The 23,369-nt window shown below is 42.6% G+C and overlaps 1 protein-coding gene across 1 annotated transcript in view; it reads right to left on the minus strand.

Annotated features, from left to right (window-relative positions):
• Window positions 1–23,369, minus strand: part of AFF2 (ALF transcription elongation factor 2) — a 487,094-nt gene that overhangs the window by 64,147 nt on the left and 399,578 nt on the right. The window contains exon 9 of the mRNA XM_060137245.1: window positions 21,480–21,517. Within this exon, the coding sequence (XP_059993228.1) occupies window positions 21,480–21,517 (38 nt within the window). The remainder of the gene's footprint in view (window positions 1–21,479; window positions 21,518–23,369) is intronic.

A 23,369-nucleotide genomic window follows, 5' to 3' on the forward strand; every position in this document is an offset into this window, starting at 1 on the left:
AGCCGGCACTCACCATATGCCAGGGATTTTCATCCACACGATAGAGGCATTATCTCATTTTAGAAATAAGGAAACGAAGGCTGAGAAAAGTTAAGAAAATTGCTCAAGGCCAAGTAAGGAGCTCTTGCCACTGAACCCAGCTGGTAGGCTTTCCAATACAGGGACGAGCATCATAGCAAACCCTTGCATAGCTACGCTATTCCACGTATGCATGTCAACTCATTTAATCTCCATCGCAGCCTATGAAGCAGGTGACATCATTAGCCCCTTTTTACAGATGCAGAAAGGGAGGCAAAGAGAGGTGAAGCAAATTTGCTCAAAACTACCCAGTGGGGAAGCAGCAGAGCTAAGATGTGAACCCAGGCTCTTCATTTCTCCAGACTGTGCCTTGCAAGGTTCTTCAAAAGCCTTGCAGACAGCCTGGACTCCCGAGGCCGTGACCTAGTAGCATCCCCTGGGACAAGTGCGTGCGTGCGTGCGTGCGCGTGTCCTAAAGGCTGAGATTAACTTCACTATTTCTTTCATCCATTCATCTAAGCAAACATTAAATGCCTACTGTGTGCTAGGCACTTCCTCTTCATAAATTGGTTAAAAAGCTCAAATTATTTTTCCAATTTTTCTAATTTTCTCTAAAATGTAGAGATGATAACATTGTGTCCTTAAGACGGTATCTTTAAAATCTGGGATGAAACAACTGGATATCCTCAAATTTATCCCTATGGCTGTCCACTGACAGGAAGCTATAGCAGAAAGGATCCATAGATCAGACAGGGTGAGAGCCGCCAGGAGCCTTACAGCCCAGCAGGCCCCTCTTTCATTGGATTCAGGAGAAAATGGAGGCAAACCAGACAGCTACTCTTAGAAGCCAATTGTTAAAATAATTCCATCTAATAGCACGTGGATCTGCTCTTTATCACTGTCTGTGGAATGGTTAGATCTGGATGTGTGTGCAAGTGTCTTGTCATATGCATCTCTTATTCAATAGATCTTGCTGGGTTGTTTGTTGATATTCAGCCTATGAAGAACTTTCTGGTAAAATCTGAGAGGGGTGAAGAGCACAGAAATTGGAACTCAACAGAAGCAATGGAACCCCACGTTACCCAAAGGTTGTTGGAACCAGCAGGATTTGTGGGGGAGGTTTGGTTTCATTCTAACATTTAAAAAAATTATTCTGATGAATGGATAAAGAAGATGTGGCACATATATACAATGGAATATTACTCAGCCATAAAAAGAAACGAAATTGAGTTATGTGTAGTGAGGTGGATGGACCTAGAGTCTGTCATACAGAGTGAAGTAAGTCAGAAAGAGAAAAACAAATACCATATGCTAACACATGTATACGGAATCTAAAAACAAAGGTCATGAAGAACCTAGGGGCAAGACAGGAATAAAGACGCAGATCTACTAGAGGATGGACTTGAGGATATGGGGAGGGGGAAGGGTAAGCTGGGATGAAGCGAGAGAGAGGCATGGACATATACGCACTACCAAACGTAAAATAGCTAGCTAGTGGGAAGCAGCCGCATAGCACAGGGAGATCAGCTCGGTGCTTTGTGACCGCCTAGAGGGGTGGGATAGGGTGGGTGGGAGGGAGGGAGACGCAAGAGGGGGGAGATATGGGGACGTATGTATATGTATAGCTGATTCACTTTGTTATACAGCAGAAACTAACACACCCTTGTAAAGCAATTATACTCCAATAAAGATGCTAAAAAAAAAGAGAAGGATCAAAAAAAAATTATTCTGTATCACACTTGGGTTGACCTCTACCCAGAAGCAGAAGCTTCTGTGTATCTGAACTCCCCTCCCCGACTCCCACAACTGAACTCCACCGCCCCTGTGGGCAGAGGTTGGTGGCCTCAGTTTGGAATCCCCTTCAGCGTCTAGCAGAGCAGAGGCGCAACACATTTCCATTCAAGTCCAAGAATCACGCAGAATGCTTTCCCTGGGAGAGGTACTAATTGTCCAAGTTATCTCCATTTTCATAATCCCATAAAAATCAAGCATTGTTTACCTAGATGGAAGGCATCAGATGCAGGTAAGAACCCCGAAGCTAAACCGCCTTGCCTTCAGTGACAGAAAATTGATGTTTGCTAAAAGTATGTACACGTACATACACACACGTACACACGTGACGGATTCTTTTTACAAGTCCCACCAGTCTCTTTTCACTAGCTGGAAGGTTTAATCATTATCTTTGTTCATTAATTATGTCCCTGAGACAAATCAAAGTTTGGACAGTAAAAGAGTGTCACATTTTGAGTTTCCATAGTCGCCCTGTCACCCTACCGAGAGGATTTGGGACTCATCCATCTATATAAAGGTGAGATCCAATTCACTTTTTATAGAAAAATCTAAACTCTGGTGGTCGTTTCTAATGTTATTACCTCTGTCAGTAGAACTGAAGTCTTAAATATAATTAGGCCCCATGTGTCTGCCGGCAAATGCCAAAGTCTCAGCTGTCGCTCCACCTTGACATACTCTACTTTTTCACGAAAGAAAAACAGCCCCGGAGAATCGCCCCTAACTTCCTTCTCTGTAACAAACACTACACACAAACTGTCCTCTTCCTTCTAAGGTCTAGATACTCACCAGCCTCACAAACACGTATAATCAGATCAGCTTTGGGTTGGATTTAGAAAGTGATTTGGGACGCTGTGAGAGCTGGTACACTGTGGATATCCTGGCAGAGAAGAAAACCCTTCTAGGCAAAGGGTATACGTGTCCTTCAAAGCAAACGATCATGTGTTTCCTTAGGAGTTGAAGGAGTTTTCGATTCCCTAGGCTCTGTCTGTGGGACCCTGTTCAACTCTGCTAATGCACACTGCGATTTTTAACACATGCCCATATTTTATCTATCACACATGCTTTGTTTTTACTTACTAGTGAGTTAGATACGGTTTGCTATGTTTCAGTTTCCAAATTTTAGCGCACAGTAGTAGAGTTTGCTATTCGTGCACTTAGATCTCACATCATAAAGCTGACCCTAAAGGGAATACTGAAGAATGGCATCTTTAGGGAAATCACCTTTTAACAAGGTGCTTTTGGTAATTCAGGGACAAAACCCCTCGTGCCAAGCATATGAGGTACAAAAGGAAACCATTTTAATCCCCAAATCGACAAAGTCTGAGGAAAGCAAACTCTAATTGCATCAAACTAGAATTTAGTCAATTACATATGGGCCATCACGGTACAGACTTGGTTTTGAGGCATCAACTCCCTATAGGTGTTGGTATGTGAAAGGTATTCCTTGTTTTATTATCTGAAAAACGTCTGTGTACTTTATAAGGGGCTCCTGTGTAACAATGAGCACGGTGAAGGCCAAAGGACATTCATGCATGGCGAGCATGCCAGCCAATTTCTTGCTCTGGCTGCAGAATGTGCAGAGCCACGTGCTTTCCATAATAAACTTGTCCTTCCGCCAGTGGCTGCTGGATGCCCGCAAGCCAATGAGCCGTTTCGAGTCTGAAGCAACAGAAGATACCTTGGCAAAGAGGAAGCGTCGCAATGAATAATGAATGACCTCTCCCCCTTGCTGGCGTGGAGGGAGGGGGATGGGAGGGCTTCCTTGTAGATGACCGACTTGCGTGGTGGGCAGAAGGTTGGAGAACAGGAACGGTAAGTGGGAAACGATTTAGACCCAAGTGCTGGCGTTTTGCTGAGAACATCCTAATCACTGGGAAGAGAGCAGGGATGTCTGAGTGCCCGTTAATAAGTACCATCAAGGTATCTAAACCCCCTGGGCAAAGTCATTCCAGTACGTGAAAAGACAAAGGGAGGCAAAGAGGGTCCGTAGATGTGAACTACTTTCTACTTTGTCTTCTTTTTCCAGAAAATAGAAGAAAGATGAAACGGATTCATTGAATTCCCCCAAACTGAAACTCTACTCCACAAATTAGCGCCTCTTACGAGTTTCATGCTTTTCAGCCATTGATTTTTGATAAATGCTGGTTGGCAAATGTGAGAACAGATGCAGCTGTGCCAGATGGTCTCCCAGACTTGCTCAGGTCTAACTGCCAGACTTTGGGCCAGCGAAAGCTTAGAAAATGAAGGAAATAATTTATCCTCTTTTTCCTGACTCTGGGGACGGTTCCCTCTGTGCCCACTAGTTCATGCACTGCATGCAATGCTATTCATTTGGAAGAGCTCACTTATGCAACTTCCAGGCCAAAAGAAACACACCAAGGGACGGAAAACAGAAAATAGCTTCAAAAAATTAAAATATGCTGGAAAACAGGGAAAATGCCAATTATCAGCTCTCCAAGATTTTATGAGAAAATGCTTGATTCCTTTGAGCCAAACAGTGTTTACAGTTGCAGCAATGAAAATTCTAATTTTGTGCTCTAATGAACACAAAACGATCCACACTCAACCTTGGCAAAACTTATAATGACTGTGTAATTGAAGTGACTTTGTCATATTAAAATATTTCATAAAATTATAGAAAAATGCCAAGAAGTAAGACTATGGATTGGGAAGCCTTGGATATGCGATACGATAGCCATCCCCTCCCACCCCCCGTTTTATAAGTAGAATGAATAGTTTACAGAATTGAAGAACACCATTCTCACTTAACACCAGTTTACCAAAAATCCATAAGATGTTAGATGCTTCTGAGAAACAGCCACATAATTTTATTCTAAGCACTAAACATATCAGGTAATAATTTTCTTTTGTTGCAAAATCTCTCAGTACACTTAAAATGCTATTAATTCCTCCTCACTCTACACTTGGAATGTAGAAAAGGGAAGACTTTTTAAAATTTTCTGTTGCCATTCCCTAGTCCACAACGGAGGCTATGGGGACTCTCGGTCTCCAGCATAGTTGGAAGAGAAATCCAGATCAGTGATTCATGAGTGTAAACACACAGATTTGGAGAGGACCTTGATTACACCCTAGTTCACAGACTATTGAATAGATTTGAGGCCTGAGTCCCAATCCCATTCTCTTGGGGCTCTTGGATTCAGAATTGGAAATATCCACTTCTGTACTGCTAAGGCTTTTGTCTTTGTGTCACATATGCAAAGTCTAAATACCTACTCTTTGGTTTAGCCTTCTAAACCAAAAGACAGCGTCTATACAAGTAAAAGGGGGTTAAACAATGCGTAATTGGGACCCAGAATAGCCAAAAAAAACCCCCCAAAAACCCAAAACTTGAAAAAGAACAAATTGGGAGGAATCCCACTTCCCCATTTCAAAACCTATTACAAGGCTATAGTAATCAAAGCCATTTCAAAACCTACTACAAAGCTATAGTAATCAAGACAATCAAGACAGTGTGGTACTGGAATAAGGATAGATATATAGATCAATGGACCAGAAATAAGCGTGCAGAAATAAACACTCACATTTATGTCTTTTCAACAACTGGGGCTGGGACAATTGGATTTCTACATGCAAAAGAATGAAGTTGGACCTCTACCTCACGCCATATATAAAAATCAAGTCAAAGTGGATCAAAGACATAAAAATAAGACCTAAGACCTAAGACCTAAAACCGTTAGAAGAAATCATCGGTGCAAACCTTCATGACCTGGGGTTAGACAATGGGTTCTCAGATATGACACCAAAAGCACAATCAACAAAAGAGAAAAAATAGATAAGCTGGATTTCTTCAAAATTAGAAACTTTTGTGCTTCAAAGGACATCATCAAAAAGTTAAAAGGCAATGCACAGAATAGAAGAAAACTTTTGCAAATCATATATGATGAGGGACTTGTATTGAGAATATATAAAGAATTATTACAACTCAATAATAAAAAGACACAGGATCTGAATAGGTATTTCTCCAAAGAAAATATAGAATTGGCCAATAAGCACATGAAAAAATGCTTAACACCATTAGCCATCAGGTAAATGCAAATCCAAACCGTAATGAGATTTCACTTCACACCCACTAAGATGACAATAAACAAAAAGACGGATAATAACAAATGTTGGTGATAGTGCCAAGAAAGTGCAAGCCTCATATGCTGCTGGTGAGAATGTAAATGAGGCAGCCACTGTAGAAAATAATCTGGCAGGTTCTCAAAAGGCTAAACATAGAATTACCATCTGATCCAGCATTTCCACTCCTAGGTATATACCTCAAAGAACGATCACACAAAAACTTGCGCATCGATGTTCATAGCAGCACTATTCATAACAGTCAAAAAGGTGACAACAACCCAAATGTCCCTTGTTGATGAATGGATAAACATGATGTGGTCTATCCTTAAAATGGAATATTATACAGCCATGAAAAGGAATGAAGTACTGATCCATGCTACAATATCGATGAACCTTGAAAACATGATGCTAAGTGAAGGAAGCCAGACACATAAGACCACATGTTGTATTATTCCACTTATATTAAATGTCCAGAAGAGACAAATCCACAGATACAGAAAGCAGACGAGTGGCACGGGCTGGGAGGAGGGAAGAATGGCGAGTGACTGCTAATGGGCACAGGGTTTCATTTTGGGATGGTGGAAACGTTCTAAAATTGATTGTGGTGACTGTTGTACAAATCTGTGAATATACTATGTGAATTATATCTTAAAATAGCTAGTTTTAAAAATTGTGTCATCATCTCAAAAACACCAATGTATATGTCTAAAATAGAGACAGTTTTAAGAGAGGGATAGACATTACAGGAGATGCTGATCTGGACAGTATGGGTATTCGTATTTATGTAATTCATCAGATCATTACTCCAGTTTTCCAGTTCACTTTACCTGCTTACAATGGGGCTGTGGCTTGAAGACTGCTTAGGACCACTGTCTAGTTGATTCAGACTAGTGGCCCCCTTAGTGGCCCCCTTGGTAATAAGCTGGTGACCCTTCCAGGTTGTGCCCCAGTGGTTCCATATATCAACAGTAGGTTGGCTAAAGAAACTTGTTTCTGGCTCACTGAGGTACCCTCAAATGAGAATGACTTTGCTTAACTTACTGAGCTGACATCATTAATGCAACCCAGCTTTACTGATCCCAGCATGTCTCTAAGTAGATTTTGATATTCCATAGACAAAAGGCTTCTAGGTCAAACATGCTAGGGAACCACTGCAATAACCTATATTCCCCCTCTGAGAGGTGCACAATGTCCATTAGAATGTTAAGGGCTCAAAATTCAACTTAGAAGAAAACTTTTAAACCCAGCATTTGCTGTATTTATTTGACCACTTTGCAGCAAACACACACACCCACACATGCACCTGTTTGTTTTGTTTCCTGCATAACACCTATTAACATCCTTCAAAACACGATCCACGGACCACACTTTGGGAAACTTAACTTAGCCCATCAACAATTGGCGGAAGGAAGAGAGAGCTATGACCTTGAAGCTTTCACTATCTGGGGACGTTATCTCGCTTTGAAAAATGTTAATCTTAAAAAAGATGAATATGGACGCATAACGCTCAGATCCCTAGAAGAGTGTTTTCTAACCTTTTCCACATGTTGGTTCATGTAGGAAAGGATTGGAATAGTATGGTTTGTAGTCAAGAGACTCCAGGGCTCCTGGGTCCTGCCACCCCAAGTGTCACAAGGATCAGTAGACCTGCATTTCTGCAATCTATGCCACTAAAAAACTGTGGGGAAGTCCTGTTCTCAATAATCCATCACCAAACCACCCTAATTCAACTATTTTCATGTCGGAGAATTAGTAGACAAGCTGTCTAGGCGATACTTGACTTACCTGGACATTGGAGAATTTGTGCAGACACTAGATTAATGTTTTTCACATCACTGTGAGATTGACTATAGTTCTGTCGAGGCAGTAGGAAGCGGGTGGAGCATAGGGGTGATTTAACACCAAACTGTCAAATCCAGGAACAGAACTGGATTCTTTGAGGAGTGAGACTGAGCACGGTTGCATCTACACACCTAGCTCTTTTTTTCCCCATCTTTAGCGAGATATAATTGACATATAACATTGTGTAAGTTTAAGGTGTATAATGTGATGATCTGATATACTATATTGCAAAACAAGTACCACAATCAGGTTAGGTAACACACCCATCACCTCAAATAGTTACATTTTTTTTGTCTGTGTGGTGAGAACTTTTAAGATCAACTCTCTTAGCAACTTTCAAGTAGACAATGCAGTATTGTTAACTATAGTCACCACGCTGTACATTACGTCCCCAGAACTTCCTCATCTTAAAACTGGAAGTGTGTACCCTCTGACCACCTTCACCCATGTCTCCCCGCCCTCTGGCAACTACTAATCTACTCTCTCTTTCTATGAGTTTGGTTTTCCTTTTAGATTCCACATATCAGTGAGATCATACAGTATTTGACTTTCTCTGTCTTATTTCACTTAGCATAATGACCTCAAGGTTCACCCATACTGTCACAAATGACAGGATTTCCTTCTTTTTTTGTGTGGCTGAATAAGATTCCATCAGCTATAAAGTTGACCCTTGAACAACATGGGTTTGAACTGCATGGGGCCACTTATACATGGGTTTTTTTTCACTAAATATGTATATGGTACTACCTGATCCACAGTTTGTTGAATCTGACTGTGGAGTCATACCTGGATTTTTGACTACGCGCAGGAGTTGGTGCCCCTTAACCCCTGTGTTGTTCAGGGTCAACTGTACAATACAGCACATCTTCTTTATCCATTCATCTGTCGATGGACACTTAGATTGCTTCCATGTCCTGGCTATTGTGAATAGTGCTGCTATGAGCACTGGGGGGCATGTGTCTTTTCAAATTAGAGTTTTCATCTTTTCTGGGTATATGCCCAGTAGTGGGATTGCTGGATCATATGGTAGCTCTATTTGTAGTTTTTTAAGGAACCTCCATACTGTTCTCCATAGTGGCTGCACCAGTTTACATTCCTACCAACAGTAAACACCGAGAACTTTTGAGCAACCAGGATTCCTGTGCAAATGGCACGATGAGAACTGTTCACTGTGATCATCTTGCATGGTCTTCCTAAATCATCGAGGAAGGATTAGATTACGTGTGGGATGGTCTCTGGATCAGACACTCTTGTATCTCCTTGAAAATCATTCTCTCTACACGTGGTAGTTCCATTAACCAAATTATTTTGATGATCTACCCGTGGTAGTTCCATTAACCAAACTATTTTGATGAACCAGAGCACTTCTTTCCCCAGGCCTCTCAAATAGCGAAAGAAGAAATATAACTTTTTTTTTCAAACATAGCAATTTTGTTTTTACTATTCATTTGCTTCCTTATTCTTCTTTTGGGGAATCTGAGGTATACTGAAGATTTCTGTAGCAGTAAAAATTCTTTCAAGGATCAGATTTCAGAAGGCTTCACCATGTGCTTTCACTTGAAAGACAAATCCAATTCGGCATGAAGTTTCATTATGAAGAAACTGTTACATGTGATGACACTGGTTATTGAAAATGGAAATGAAGTGAGAGGAAGCTAACACCGATGTGTATGAGATTCTGCTTTCTTTGAGTGACACAAAGAACTCAATATATCCAGTCAGCTCCGTTATGCCCACTGGGAATTGAGCTCCGGTGCTATTGCGTAGGGCTGCTTCTTCGTTGCTGGAAACGCAAGTATTAAGCCTTCTGTCAGGTACATCAGTAGCTAAAGAGAATTTACTACTGGGAATTGTTTTACTTTCCCTCTCTCGGTTAAAGTAATGATAGTAATAATCTGGGCACAAAATCCATAAAAGGAGGGTCCCAACCAGTCGGCACAGGCCGACATTTTGGCTTTTACACTTAACGTCTGAATTATTTTAAACCTAGAGGTAGGCATCGAGCCCATCACCTCTGATCAAGTTTTCTTGTGCTCCGATGAGTGGCCGTAAGCAGAGAGACTTTTAACAGCAACACAACAGGGGAATCGTCTCTCTCCTTCCTAGTGTAGGTTTTGCCTAAGAAGTTCAAGGGCTAAGATGCAGTATACACTTTGATGAGGGTCCACTCTGCTCTGTCTCCCACTCTTGTTCATAAAACTATCCTTTCTGTCTTTCCGTCCGTCCCCGCCAACTCTCCCATAACCATGAAGCAAATAAGCTTTTGAGTACCTTTTCTTCAGTCTCCAGAGTCAATGTCACCCCAAGAGCCCCCTGATGTGTGGCTTCTACATCAGTTTTCTCCTTCTCTTCCTCTGTCCTGGAGGCTCAATGTATTCTGTCTACAATATTTTCAGTTTGCACTTGGTGGAGTTTGGGAGCTGGGGTACATTTCTGAATTGGGGTCTCCTGTTTAGCTGTGCTGTCAAGATAACTCTGGATTCTTTTCATAATTAAAAAAGTCAACAAGCGGGCAATGACTGATGGATGAGCTATGCCTGCAAAGGTAGTATGAGAGCTTCACTACTCAGTGTCACCACTCTCCCTCCATAATTCTGCCCTGTCATCCATCCAAGAGCTTCAACGTCCTAGATCTTTGTGCCAAATTGTTTTATGATCAGCGTTTGAAGTACAAACTACAGGGAGTCCTGCCATGACGAGTAAAATATTTAATGAGTATGTTAAAAGCTAGAATTTGATTACTGACCTGTTCGTCAATAAGTCCCCCAAACAATTCAAAGTAAATTTCCCTAATCTGTCTTGTTCTTTCACCCTGCCTGAAGGATCGCTAATGAATGTGCTGGCTGAATGAACAGAAAGATGGGGAACTCACACAGCATCGGCCTGGATAACGTGCCATGGGCACCAGAAACCTGTTCGTCCCATGCACAGGTTCCTCTGGAGTACGTTCCTCATCCAGAGATGATTTTCCAATAAAATCAGCCTCGATTTTTGCAAGCACAAGAGTGATCCCCGAGGGAGGAGATCAGGCAATTCAATTCTAGGAAATGCTGTATGAGGCAAAATGAACCCTGAAGCAGTGTTATTTCCTGAAACACGGTCTTGTTTTTTAGTTTCTCTCAGACACATCGATATCCAGTGAGAAATTTGTTTTTTAAACTCCGTCTACTGAGATGTGACCAAAGGATTTAATTACTTACATATTCATGAAAATAACATGAGATGAAAGGAGGTGTGTTTCGTTTTACTGCTGCACAGAGTTTACTGCCTGAAGCCTTGTGGCTCAAAGACCAGCTCCCTTAAAGAGAGAGCCGGGGCTACTGGTCAATGCGGACACTGACCAAAGGCTTCTTGGTGCTGTGATGGTGAAGTATGGGGGTAGGAGGAACCAGAGATCAGGAGCTTCTCGGACTCCCCAGCGCTGAGGAAGAGGGCGAGTGTGCATGTTTCGGCATCGGCTGCTGTGTGTCCTATCCTGCTAGTTTCTGAGCATCAAGATGGCCTTTCCAAAAAATAGGAACTATCACGTGTTGTCACCTGTTAACTGAATGCTCTGTTTCCTTGTCCTAGAGTGACAAAAATGTGCCTTCTGTCATTCTTGAGAATGCTTAATGACATCAAATGCAACTGCCCACGCCTAAGCCCCACCCACAGGGACGCCGACATCTTCCCCGCTCCCCCCACTGCACCTTCCCTTCAAAATCAAGAGCAGGACCATATCCTGAGTGGGAAGGCGGCTATAGACCGGAGGCATCAACTGAGACAGAAAATTCTAGCTCTATATAGACAGGACAGGTCACTTTAAAATGCCTCAGAGTTAAGCCCATATGGAATCTTGACTCCTTTAAAGGAAAGCTCGGTTCCTTTCTAGGAAAAGTTATAACTCAGATGAGGGCTAACAAGGAGAGTGCAAAATCAGACTTCCTCTAAGATTAAACTCGTATTCATGCTGAACTATGAGAGTGGAACTTCAAAGTCATGTCCTTAGACACCTGCACTCATTCATTCAACCAATACTGAGCTCCTACTGTATGCCAGGGACTGTTTGAGGTACTAAGGTTATAGCAGTGAATAACAAAGTTCTCCCTCATATGGACCTGACATTCTCATGGAAGGTGACGCTTCAAACCTTAGATAGATGATAGCTAAAGAGATCGATCTGACAGAGAGACAGACAGGTGGATAGATACGGTATGCTAACAATTGCTAAAGAGGGAGAATAAAGGGGACGGGGAGTGTACATGCGGGACAGGTTGCTATTCTGCACAGGGTGCGTGTCCAACGCTTCTGCGCTTGTTTTACAAAGCCTTTGTAAATTTCCTCCTCAGGGCGTTCCCTATCCACAAGAGAAAATCGCTAATATTTTGAAACAATATTACATTGATTGTCTTGATTACCCACTTTTTCAACATCCATGACTCTAAATCACTCACTGTCCTGGACTAGTTAGTTTTCAAAAGTTAAACCCCAATTCAGAGGTCTACCACCCATCACTAAGGAGCAGCAGAAGAACCTCACACATGCGTGATGGAACTTCCCAAGAGGATCTCCCGAAAGCCTCTGGGCCGGCAATGCTCAGCTCCGTTATTGCAGGGCAGCCCTCATTTGGGTAGATTTAAAAACACACAGCATTTTCTAGTTGCATCACATGTGAAAACAGATGTTTCTGTAGTGCTAGGAAATAGTAGGGTCTCCTGTTTCTTTTAAACATCCTCCTCTACAGTCTTGTTTCAGTCACATCAAATCTATTTTTGGAAGTAGGTGGGGTTTAAATTATATGAATGCTTGTACGTGTGTAGAGAGAGTATATACACGTCTATGCAGATCTCCAAAGCAAGTTCACCAGCTTGTCGAATTTGCTTAGTAAACCCTGGTATCATGATTTGAGGCCAGTTAACCTTTCACTTAGCCAATGTGGGTAGTAATACACATCTCCAGCTGGTGGTAGAGAAATGAATAAAGTGTGCTTCTCCATGGAGATGCTATTATTAGCAGATTCCTGGCCACTCCCACTTATAGGGTTTGATAACGCGGACACCAGTGGGTGTGGATGAGCCATGGAGTTAGACAGCCATTCACTCCCTGAAGCTGCTAACAAAATAAGCAAACATCCGGAGTTTTCTGAAATATTTTCCCTAACTACGTGGACCCCGCTTGTGGGAACGTGGGGGTTAAGAGAAGAAGGAAAGCAGTCAAAATATTAGGGTGTGTTGGGCTTCCCTGGTGGCGCAGTGGTTGGGGGTCCGCCTGCCGATGCAGGGGACGCGGGTTCATGCCCCGGTCCGGGAAGATCCCACATGCCGCGGAGCGGCTGGGCCCGTGAGCCATGGCCGCTGAGCCTGTGCGTCCGGAGCCTGTGCTCCGCAACGGGAGAGGCCACAGCAGGGAGAGGCCCGCGTACCGCAAAAAAAAAAAAAAAAAAAAAAAAAATTAGGGTGTGGCGAGGACAGGGAAATGGATACTGAGGAAAAGATCTGCAACGTCATCAGCAACAATTCTATCTTGGATTTAAATTACCTCGGAGCATGAGGGTAGATGGGTGCACAGAGTATACAAATGTGTGTGCGTGTAAACACTGGATTATAACGACACATGATCTACCGCCATGCTACAAATTCTACAAATGGAAACATTTTCCTGTGGAAGAATGATTTACCTTTTTTTTTGTCTTTTTTTTAATGTTGACTCTCCAGATAACTGCTGTTGGCTTAGGCAAAAGCTTTAATAAAACAGAAACTATTTGTTTCCTATTTCAGTCCCTGGCCAAAGTAAGTCATTCCTCCTGTTCTCAGTCTCCCTAAACTAGTGGTCAGCGAAATAACTTATGACCCCAGGCTTCTGACTCTGAACATGTTCTGCGGTAGATGGAGGATGGATTTAGCGTTTTGGAGCCCTGTGCATAGTTACCAGGGGGGCCATGCATCATTTCTCCAGAAATAAAAATAGCCCTACTGTGCTTACATTTGTGGATGATAAAAATACATCCAGAAAGAATTTGTATGTCTGTGGAACGAATTCAGAAAACGAAGCTAGAATAATAGTGTTCTGTGTCATGCCTACCGAAAATAGTATGTCTTAGTGTAGCCTAGATGTTTGAATAACGTGAAAGGTACTGTCTGAAAATTAAAAACTTTCAAATGTAAGAAACAGTCAAGGGTTGGTAAAGCCACAAGGGGACAGCTGGAGGCTCAGAGGCGCCCTGCAGGAGCGAGAGTTGCATAAAAGTCCACAGAGAAGGATTAGCCAGATGTAATCAGAAAGGATTTGATGTCTATTTCCCCACAAACCTTTTTTAGAGGGTGCCTTATAATCCATCCCTACATCGCACCTTTAAGTTTCCGTAACAAAAGACTGCTGTTTAGAGTTTCTTAGTTGCGTCTACACTGTACTACTCTCCTCTTCATGCTAAAAGTGGGGCCCGAGTCTTTGGTGGTGTGTTGCTTCCAGTAAGCTTGGTATTTCCTGCTCCTGTGAAAAACGCCTCTTCTCCTTAGCTGCCTCGACCTCCCAGATATTGCTCACAACACGCACGTGCTTTCCTCTCGTCGTGCCTTTTGAAAGTGTTGTTCTCTTTTGAATGGCTTCATCCCCACTGTTCACTGGGGCCCCTGCTGAGCTAGGGAGAGCCCCCTCCAAGCAGTTGCTCGATCCCGCATCCCAGCCACGGAAGATGCTGCATACGCTTCAATCGCAGAGCCTGTAGGGCATGATGTGTCCGTTTCCTCCCAGAGTGTGCCAACTTTCAGGGCAGAAGCTTTCCCTGACTCCTCTGCCTTTCAGTGGAGCCTGGCACACAGTAGGTACACAAATCATGTTGGTTCAAAGAACACATGACATGACTTCTTGGAATCTCGAGCAGCTCAGCCACGTGATTCTGAGTTTTCAACAGTTTTCTGAAAGATCGCTGAATGGTAATGTTAAAATAAAATTCTAGGTGTAACTCATATATCAAAAACTCAGTTCGCTTGTGTGCATGGATGAAACAAAGTCGTCCATTTTTGTTTAAGCAGCAAATGCTAATACGAAGAACAGAGTTAGAAAGTAACACGCTACTTAATGAAGTACAGGATAAAAAGAGGTGTTTTCAAAATGTTGCCTAAAAAGTGGCTGAATTTCCTTTAAAATGGTTTAATTGCACCTTTGCTGGCTTGCTTGAGGCTGCTCTGCTCCACCAATAACTGAGTGCTTTCTAGTTCCATTTTATCATCACGGTTCTTAGTGTTAATTGACCACCTAAAGAAGAAAGGTTCTCCTCAAGCCTTTAGAAAGATGAGCGGTGATAATGAGACACACCAACATGCTGGAAGTTTTGAAGAAACTCTTCCTTATAAAGTTAACATAATCGAAATTGGCCTAATTGTTAAAGTGCCTGCAATTGTGTGGGTTCGTTACTTTTTGAAGCATTTGTTGTCATATTCTCAGAAACCAAACTGTCACCAAGGTTAGATAATAAGACTTTTAAAGCCAACAACAAATTTATAGGCACTGAAAGTGACCATGTGTGTCCTAAGAGGTGAGGAGAACACGGCAGCAGGTTCAAAGTGGAAAGAGTTGCTGGAATCTCAGGGTTCTGGGCAGTCCACTCTCTAGGTCTCAGCTGTCTCCTCCGAGATTCCCTAGATGATGCTACTCCAATTACCAAGGAAAAGGAGGGCGTCCAGAAATCTGGGCAAGTTTCATTAGCTACCAATATGACTGCTAGGACCTTCTGCCTCCAATTATAGCTATCTGGACGACATAGAGAGCACATTTTATTTTACGTAGCTGTTTAAAAAGAGGTTTTATTGTTATCTTTCCTTTAACTACCTTTAAAATGGCCAGAGCCGATGAGAGGGTGACTATGCTTTAGCTGACATCGTAGAGAGCACACGGATGACTGCTGGCTTCTGGGATCTCATTCAGAGGGACCTAACCCTAAACGTCCCCTCCCCTCATTGAGAACTGCTCCTCAGGACACCCACAACTGATAAAAATCATCGACAGTATGACACAGTAAAAGACACAGGAGACAGTCTATCATTTCAGACATGGGGGATTTCTTTCCTTCCCGTGGTGGACTTTTTCAATCATCTGCTCACCTCGAATACTCTTGTTAGAGACTGGACACCAATTAATAGGTCCTAGGTTTCTCCAACCACCTACGGAGGCCAGACCTCCATGTGGTCCTTTTATTTTGCATAGAGCGGAGCATCCGATTCTGTACCCCATGAACCACTGTACTGGATAAAGGTGCCCTCTGGTCCAACACATTTGGGAAACCTTGGGTAAGACAAAGATAAGCTGGTCTCTTTCTACAGGACCTCTCTGAGCCTGCGTTATTCACAGGGTGCTCCAGGAAAGGGCTGTGGCACAGTGTCTGCCGAAGCTCCGTGGTGCTGGAGCCTTTTGTTCCAAAAGGAGACAGTCCCACAAGACTCGGCAGAACACAGTACAGAACCCATGGCCTTATCGTTCTGAGAGGACATGGAGGCTGCAGGGATGCGCTGTGTGTCTGTGACGTGCATGCGTCCAAAAGCACCAGAGATACAGACTCCAACCCCAAATCACCTTTGGTCACAGGGGTCGTCTAAAAGGCTCAACCCAACATCCCTGGAGCCACGCTAATCTATCTAACGTATTTCTTTAAAACTTTAGTGATGTGGCTTGTCCCCCACTTCATGAATGCACGAGGCAGAAATTATGGGAAAAGGCACTGTGTGTGTGTGTGTGTGCCCGTGTGCATGTGTGTGTATAAACGCATATATCATATATGCAACGTTTATAATGTATGGGCTGGTACGCATCTACATCAAACTTTAACATCAAGTATTTCCTCAAATAAGCATCATTATAAAACAGAATTTGAAGCTTTGGTTTACGTTTAAGAGGTGGAAGAACCATATAAATAACCTAGCTGAGGTGTGTAGCAAGGAAGGAACATATCCGATTTCACACCACAAGCTAGCGTTAGATTCAGGACTAGACCCCAGGTCCACGGGCTCTTTGTTTATGTTTAATAACTAGTGGACTAACTGACGATTCACAGTAACAAGGTAGAGGTCTTCAATGTTATCCGACTCTACCAAGCTCATTTCTTTTATGTGGATAAGCTCCGAGGGCCCTAGGCCACCATTTCTTCCGAGTCTCAGTTTCCAGCCGGTCCTTTCACCGTCTGCTACCTCAGCAGCAGTGTCTCAAGCCGGCAGTCTCTGAAGTCCTGGTCCTAACATCCCTTCCTCCTCTCCCCCTCCCCCATCTTCTCCGATAGTGATATAACTAGAAGCACTTTCCATCCCGAGGGCTTCCCCTGTACCTTATCTGTCCCCACTTAACAAACGTATGTCTCTCTATCTTGTATTTAGTTCTTCACAAACCGATTTGATCTCTCCTCCTGGACTCTAAACTCCTCGAGGGTAAGACCCGTGTCAGATTTATTTTTAATTCCCTCGGCATCTATCACAGTTCCTGGAATGCTGGAGATCCTCAGTAAATATTCATTGGATGAATAATGCACAGACATCGTGGTCAGGAAGATCTTTGTGGCTATTTGTCATTTTCAATAATGAAACCACCATATCTATAAGACGGATCAGTGCCTAAATAAAGCCGTAATTTCCTAAGCAGAGCGGATGCGGATCCCGATTTGTGAAAGACAACCACCACGTTGCTTAACGTTGTTAACGTGTAAACGCAAGGAAGAATTTCATGCTTGCTAACTGCTTGCTTGCCCACCCTTTTGGTAACAGATGTCAACCTCGGTTAGATTCAACTCAACTTATTAGTGCATGGCTTTTAGCCAAAAGCAATTCACATTTGCAGAAGTGTACTATCACATATGTCTTAATAACAGAAATGTGTTTTTTTAAAAAATGTATGCGATAAGTCACATATGGTAAAAGAAATCTGTACATCTCTCAGGCCTTGACGCCACAATGAAGCTTGCAGATAATTGCTGCAGAGCGTTCATATACAAGCGAGAGTCTCTCTGACACATGAAAGAGGCACGGTTTGAACATACTAACCAAGCTTTGATACGGGCATGGTTCCAGTTGACTGATAGGTACACCAGTATCTCTCGTCCTGATCACTGATCTTAAGAACGTACAATTTTGATTCTTATCCTCAGAGGTAATGTTGAATGTTTCAAGGTAAAATCGTTAGTGTATCCAGGTACATTATGTGCTTACATTCACTAAGCGTATATTTAATTTCTCCTTTGTATGGAGTGTAATTAATGTGTACCACCGTCTCCCTACGGTGATGAAAGAAGCTTACAACCATGAAGGTATTAAAAATAAATTAAACAAGTGGTTGAGAAATAGGGAGGGGGAAGGCGAACCTTTAGAGAAGAAAATATCCAAAGTACATAACATTGTGAAACATTTACCCTCACTTGAATTGAAAGCTTAATTAGCCTTAGCTAGATCTTGGGAAGTAATAGAATTTTAGAAAATGTATACGCCATTTGCAATACATCCATCTACACACAACTTGGAAGCCTACCAACATGCTCTAGTTATGTGTTTACGGGTTTCTGAGGCATCACTGCTCCGTCAATGGACCTCATATCCATAACGATTTTCAATGATCCTGAATTCGGAATGGTCTCTGTGCTCCGAGTAAGGATTAGGTGATACCTCAGCCCCAGAAAGTCCTGAACACAAGATAAAGTGCTCAGTAAATACCTACTCAGTGTTTTAGAGGACAAAAAGAGAAAGGGTTCATAGTTTAACCTTCGCTGTCACGGGAAAGTTTACATCTGCACCTTTTCCTACCTGACCAGCCAGAGCAGGGGTCAGCAGACTTTCTCTGTAAGGGGCCAGAGAGTAAATATTTTTGGTTTAGTGGTTTGTACGGTCTCAACTCTGCCACTGTAGCACAGGAGTCACAGGCGATACTGAAACAAATGAGTGTAGCTGTGTGCCAATAAAACCGCTTTTATGGACACTGAAATTTGAATTTCGTATAATTTTCACATGTCATGTAATAGTCTTCTTTTGATTTTTTTCCCCAACCATTTGCCAAACTCTGCACCAGAGGATGACATCCAATCACACATAATGATCATCTTCACCAATCTGTGTTCATACTTGAGTTGTAAGTGATGCCTCCAGACCTCTACTTTTCCAGCAAGGCTGTACACACTTTTCATTGTACGCCCAAACAATCATATGTTAATTCTCATATACAAGATCGAGCCAATAACTGGTCAGAGGCAAAGCAGTTAGTATGAACCAGAGCAACGTAGGAACATTTTACACGTGGCATGAATCAGAAGAAGAGAATGGACGCCTTGGTCAGTTACAACACGCGAACCCTTTGGCCCCGACACGCTACTAGGGTAGGTAGCAGTCTTATTAAGCCTCCAGGCCAGGTGCCTGAAAGGAGTGTTTTCTGGGATGTGTCCAATTTGTTTCCTTGTGCACTCATTCAGAAAACACGTAACAAACGCTGACTCTACTTGGGATCGCAGTGCACTGTGTGTAACTAAAATTCTCTGGCAGACGTCAGAAATGGAAAGAGGACCACTATACATAAAACTTTTCAAAACTTCGCTTCTGCTCTGCTGTCAGGCAGTTTAATTAAGCCGTGCTCTGAAATTCCTGTCCCTGAGCTGAGGTCTTGAAGAAGGCTGTCTTCTTAAAGTACCCAGATGGCTGTGGCTGGGCAACTGAGTTAGGTATCAGGTATTAGGTACCAAATGCAACAGGACACTCAAACTCACACTGACAGCGGTATCTTATCTAATTGGAAGACAATTCTCAACACCTCCCAGTTGGTTGTGACTTAGGTTTGCTACTGGACAGATCTTCAAATATATTAGAGTAAAATATTGTTCCACATTCTATTAGTAACCCTTTGGCTCTTCTAGTTTTTCTGTTTTCTTGTTACAACATTCCTTAAAGTGCTAGACATTCGATACAGTCTGTACTGTGAATTAGCCAGAGCTCTTAAAAAGTATAATTATCTGTAGGGTCGAATTCTCACAAGGAGCAGACAGAAAACTGGTCCCACTTCCAGGCCATCAGTACGATTTAACAAAGCCCCGCACACTGCCAATAGGCTGTCTTGTGCACGCAAAGAGGGAGCTTGGGATTTACTTCCTATCGGGAGGGCTTGAACTTGGAGATGTCTGTCCCACTGAGGGCCAGATTTACACTCCGCCAGCCTCTGCCCCATCCCTTGTGACCCGGGGCATGCATCTGCCCGTGGGTGAACTGGAGGGAGGGGCGCAGTCGGACTATGGGAAAGAAGATCACTAATGGCCCACCCAGGGACTCAAGACCTGGCCTTGGCCTCATTAGCACCATCCTCTAATCCATGGAGCTTGCCTGCCATGGGCTCGCAGTAGAGAAGCCTTCCGGGCAAAGACAGAAAAGAAATCAGGCTGCAGAGAAGATTTCAACCGCAACCAAACAACCAGACCAAAATTCAGCTACTAAAAATGCTCCCATAGGACGACTATAGCATAATACATCTCCAGACCACAGATAGCCCTCCAGAGGCTACAGGAGGCTGATAAGGAATATTCCATGGCCTAAGAAAATTAAATTTAGAAACAAAGTACACAAGACCTTTTGGAAAAATGAATTGGAGCTTGGATTTAATGGTGTGCTAAACACTACCCTGGTGACTTGGAAAAGTTAATTATTTTATAAAACACAAGCAGCCTTCTTGTCACTGGCATTAGCTGAACCATTCTCCCAGAAACTATTAAAAATCAATGCAGTCCCAACTAGATAACTGGATAACTAACCATATATATCCAACTCTATCAATAATAACATTAAATGTGAATGGATTTAACAATCCAGTCAAAAGGCAGAGACTGTAAGACTGGGGGGGGGACAAGATTTGACTATATGCCATCTACAGGAGACACACTTCATATTAAAAGATACAGATTAAAAAACAAATCAATGCACTCCCCATTTCTGCATTTGTTATCCACTCTAATGGAAGTCGGCTGACATAAGTTAACACATAGTTCCTAGAGATGTGATATTACCAGACCTGCAGTAACCCGGCAAATAGAGCAGATCTTCCCTAGGCCACATGGCTGGTGGAACTGGTATGCATCATAACACTGCAATCAGATGTCACAAACCCAAATGACAAGACAGCCATCTTTAATTTGAAAGTCTCCCTTCTGGAAGAGACAGGCTGTCTAAGATGTGCTATATTTAAAAGAGTGCTGTGCAGCTTGTTTATAATTTAAGAGTGTCTCATAAAATGCCTTGGAAATAGCTCTCTGTTAGCTAGAAAAACCTTCAGTTAAATATATTTTTATGAGCTTTTCATTAACAGAGTAGCGAGGCCTTGATGCTGAGGTGCCAAACCTCCCCACGTGGCTGGAAATCACTTGGCACATTTTCAGCCATTTACGTCTCTGTCATAGGTCCAAGGTTTGCAATTAAAAATGTAATCTTTTTAGCATGTGCAAAACCCAAAGGCTTGAAGTGCTCTGCATTGAATATGATTATAATAGTATTTGGCATCTACTCATGGACGGCACATATTAATTTATGTAAACTGGGCATAACTTGGAGCACTTCCTCATCAGGACCACAGGAAAAATCAAAAAGCCGGTCCCTGCTCATTGGAGGGTTTTTTTTTTCTGCTTGTTTTGTTTTTGTTTTTGTTTTTAAATTGTCATGAATAGAGATGAACTCAAAATCAAGGTCTCTTTTATGACCTTCTTCTTTCACATGCCTGGAGTACATTCAAATGAACACTTCCAACTAATAAAAAAAAAAAGAACTTACGTTACAGGATTATTCTTAGATTTTGCCTTTTCAACAGCCTGTGAACAGAAGAAAAAAATGCAATTAGACAACATTAGCAGGCATAATCTTTGCAACTAGTCACCAAAACAATAAGCAATATAAAATGCTCTTCAGAAACACGAGGAGCTAACCAAGGCAGGCTGCTGGAGATAAGCAGACCGGAGACCCAGAAAGCAATTTTCCTCTCCCGGGGAGCGTGGTTACCGGTCCAAGTGCAGCTTTCAGACACAGGCGGGCACTGCCAGGGCTGCCTGGGAAATTCAGCAGTGCCTGTGAGAGTGGGCCCTTAGGTTCATAACTCCATCCTCCTCTCTCCACTTTTCCTCCAATTTTTTTTTTTTAACCTGAGCCCTGTGCTTGTGGAAAACAGCGATCATTAAGAACTCCCCCATTCCCACTCCATCCTTTCACGTTCTGGAAAATGTCCAAGTGCAGCTTTCAGACACAGGCGGGCACTGCCAGGGCTGCCTGGGAAATTCAGCAGTGCCTGTGAGAGTGGGCCCTTAGGTTCATAACTCCATCCTCCTCTCTCCACTTTTCCTCCAATTTTTTTTTTTTAACCTGAGCCCTGTGCTTGTGGAAAACAGCGATCATTAAGAACTCCCCCATTCCCACTCCATCCTTTCACGTTCTGGAAAATGGCTAATTTCAAAGGACCACACTGCCATCCACATTCTGAGATAAGACTCAACTCCATCCTTCCTCATGACTCCCCTAAGTTTCCTGTATGGTTCTCCTTTCTATTTGGGCTGACCATCTGTTGATCACTAGAAAGGGACTGATGATTTATTGAGACCTTGTCTCCGTTGGGTGAAAGAAGACAGAGAATCTGGTTTACTGTTCCTTTTTGTGAGTGTATTTTGAGCTCAAATAAATTGAGACTGTACACCCACTGAGACGAGACCAGGTCTTTAAAATGGACGTATGAACTTTGTATATGCTTGACTTATGTCTGAAATTTTAGAATTAAAACTATAAGCTCTCTGTATCTGTCTGTATGTTTATATGTCTGTGATTCAGAAAAGTCTTTCCCTCTAATTATGTGAATATGTAATATTTTCCTACCTCCAGATAATACCAACCAATTAGATTTTAAATCCCTTACACTAAAGGAGCTCATTGTGATTGGCTTAGAGATAAGGAAGTATTCATATAATTGGCCGTTCTCAATATTTCAGAACTATCTCATCTCCCTCCTCCGCGTGCACCTGCTTGGATTATGACAGGGTGTGGAGGCAGACACAGAGGGAATGGTCATGGGCACATCTGGGGATTTTTAGATCTCTGGTGGGAAACCGTTCACCCTGCATTGCTCCGGCCCCCTGGCTGCACCTGCCCGGTGATAGAAAGGCCGAAGTATCCATTTCTAAAATCATTTTTATTAGCAGATACCACAAAAGGGCAAGGGCTGACCGATGGCTTGGATCAATTTCCTCCCGTGGAACCTTTAAGAAAACACACACCAAATCATCGAAATGAGGAAATCTCTGGGCCTCTTGGCCTGTGTGCCTTAGATATGGAGGCTGGTCCCAGTTTATTGCTGAACCCATTGATCTGTGTACAGTCCATTTATCATTCATGAAAAGAGCTAGTGATCTTCACAGTATATTAGAAGAAACAACTCAGATCATCTGTCAACAGCCCTCTTATTTCTGTTTCCCTCTCCACAGGGATTGCATCTCCTTCGATTCTTCTGGAATTAAAATGTTGCTAAGCAACACAGCTGGGGGCGCTGATGGCAGAATGGCTACAGTCTATCAAACTGTTTAAGCACCTGGAGGGCTATAGTGATGATTTTTTTTCATACTTCTGTAGCATAATTATGTCATCAGAACCAAACTTGTACCCCGCCAAACTCTTTCAGGCTGT

Source organism: Lagenorhynchus albirostris, chromosome X (assembly GCF_949774975.1).
Source record: "Lagenorhynchus albirostris chromosome X, mLagAlb1.1, whole genome shotgun sequence".
Classification (NCBI taxonomy): domain Eukaryota; kingdom Metazoa; phylum Chordata; class Mammalia; order Artiodactyla; family Delphinidae; genus Lagenorhynchus; species Lagenorhynchus albirostris.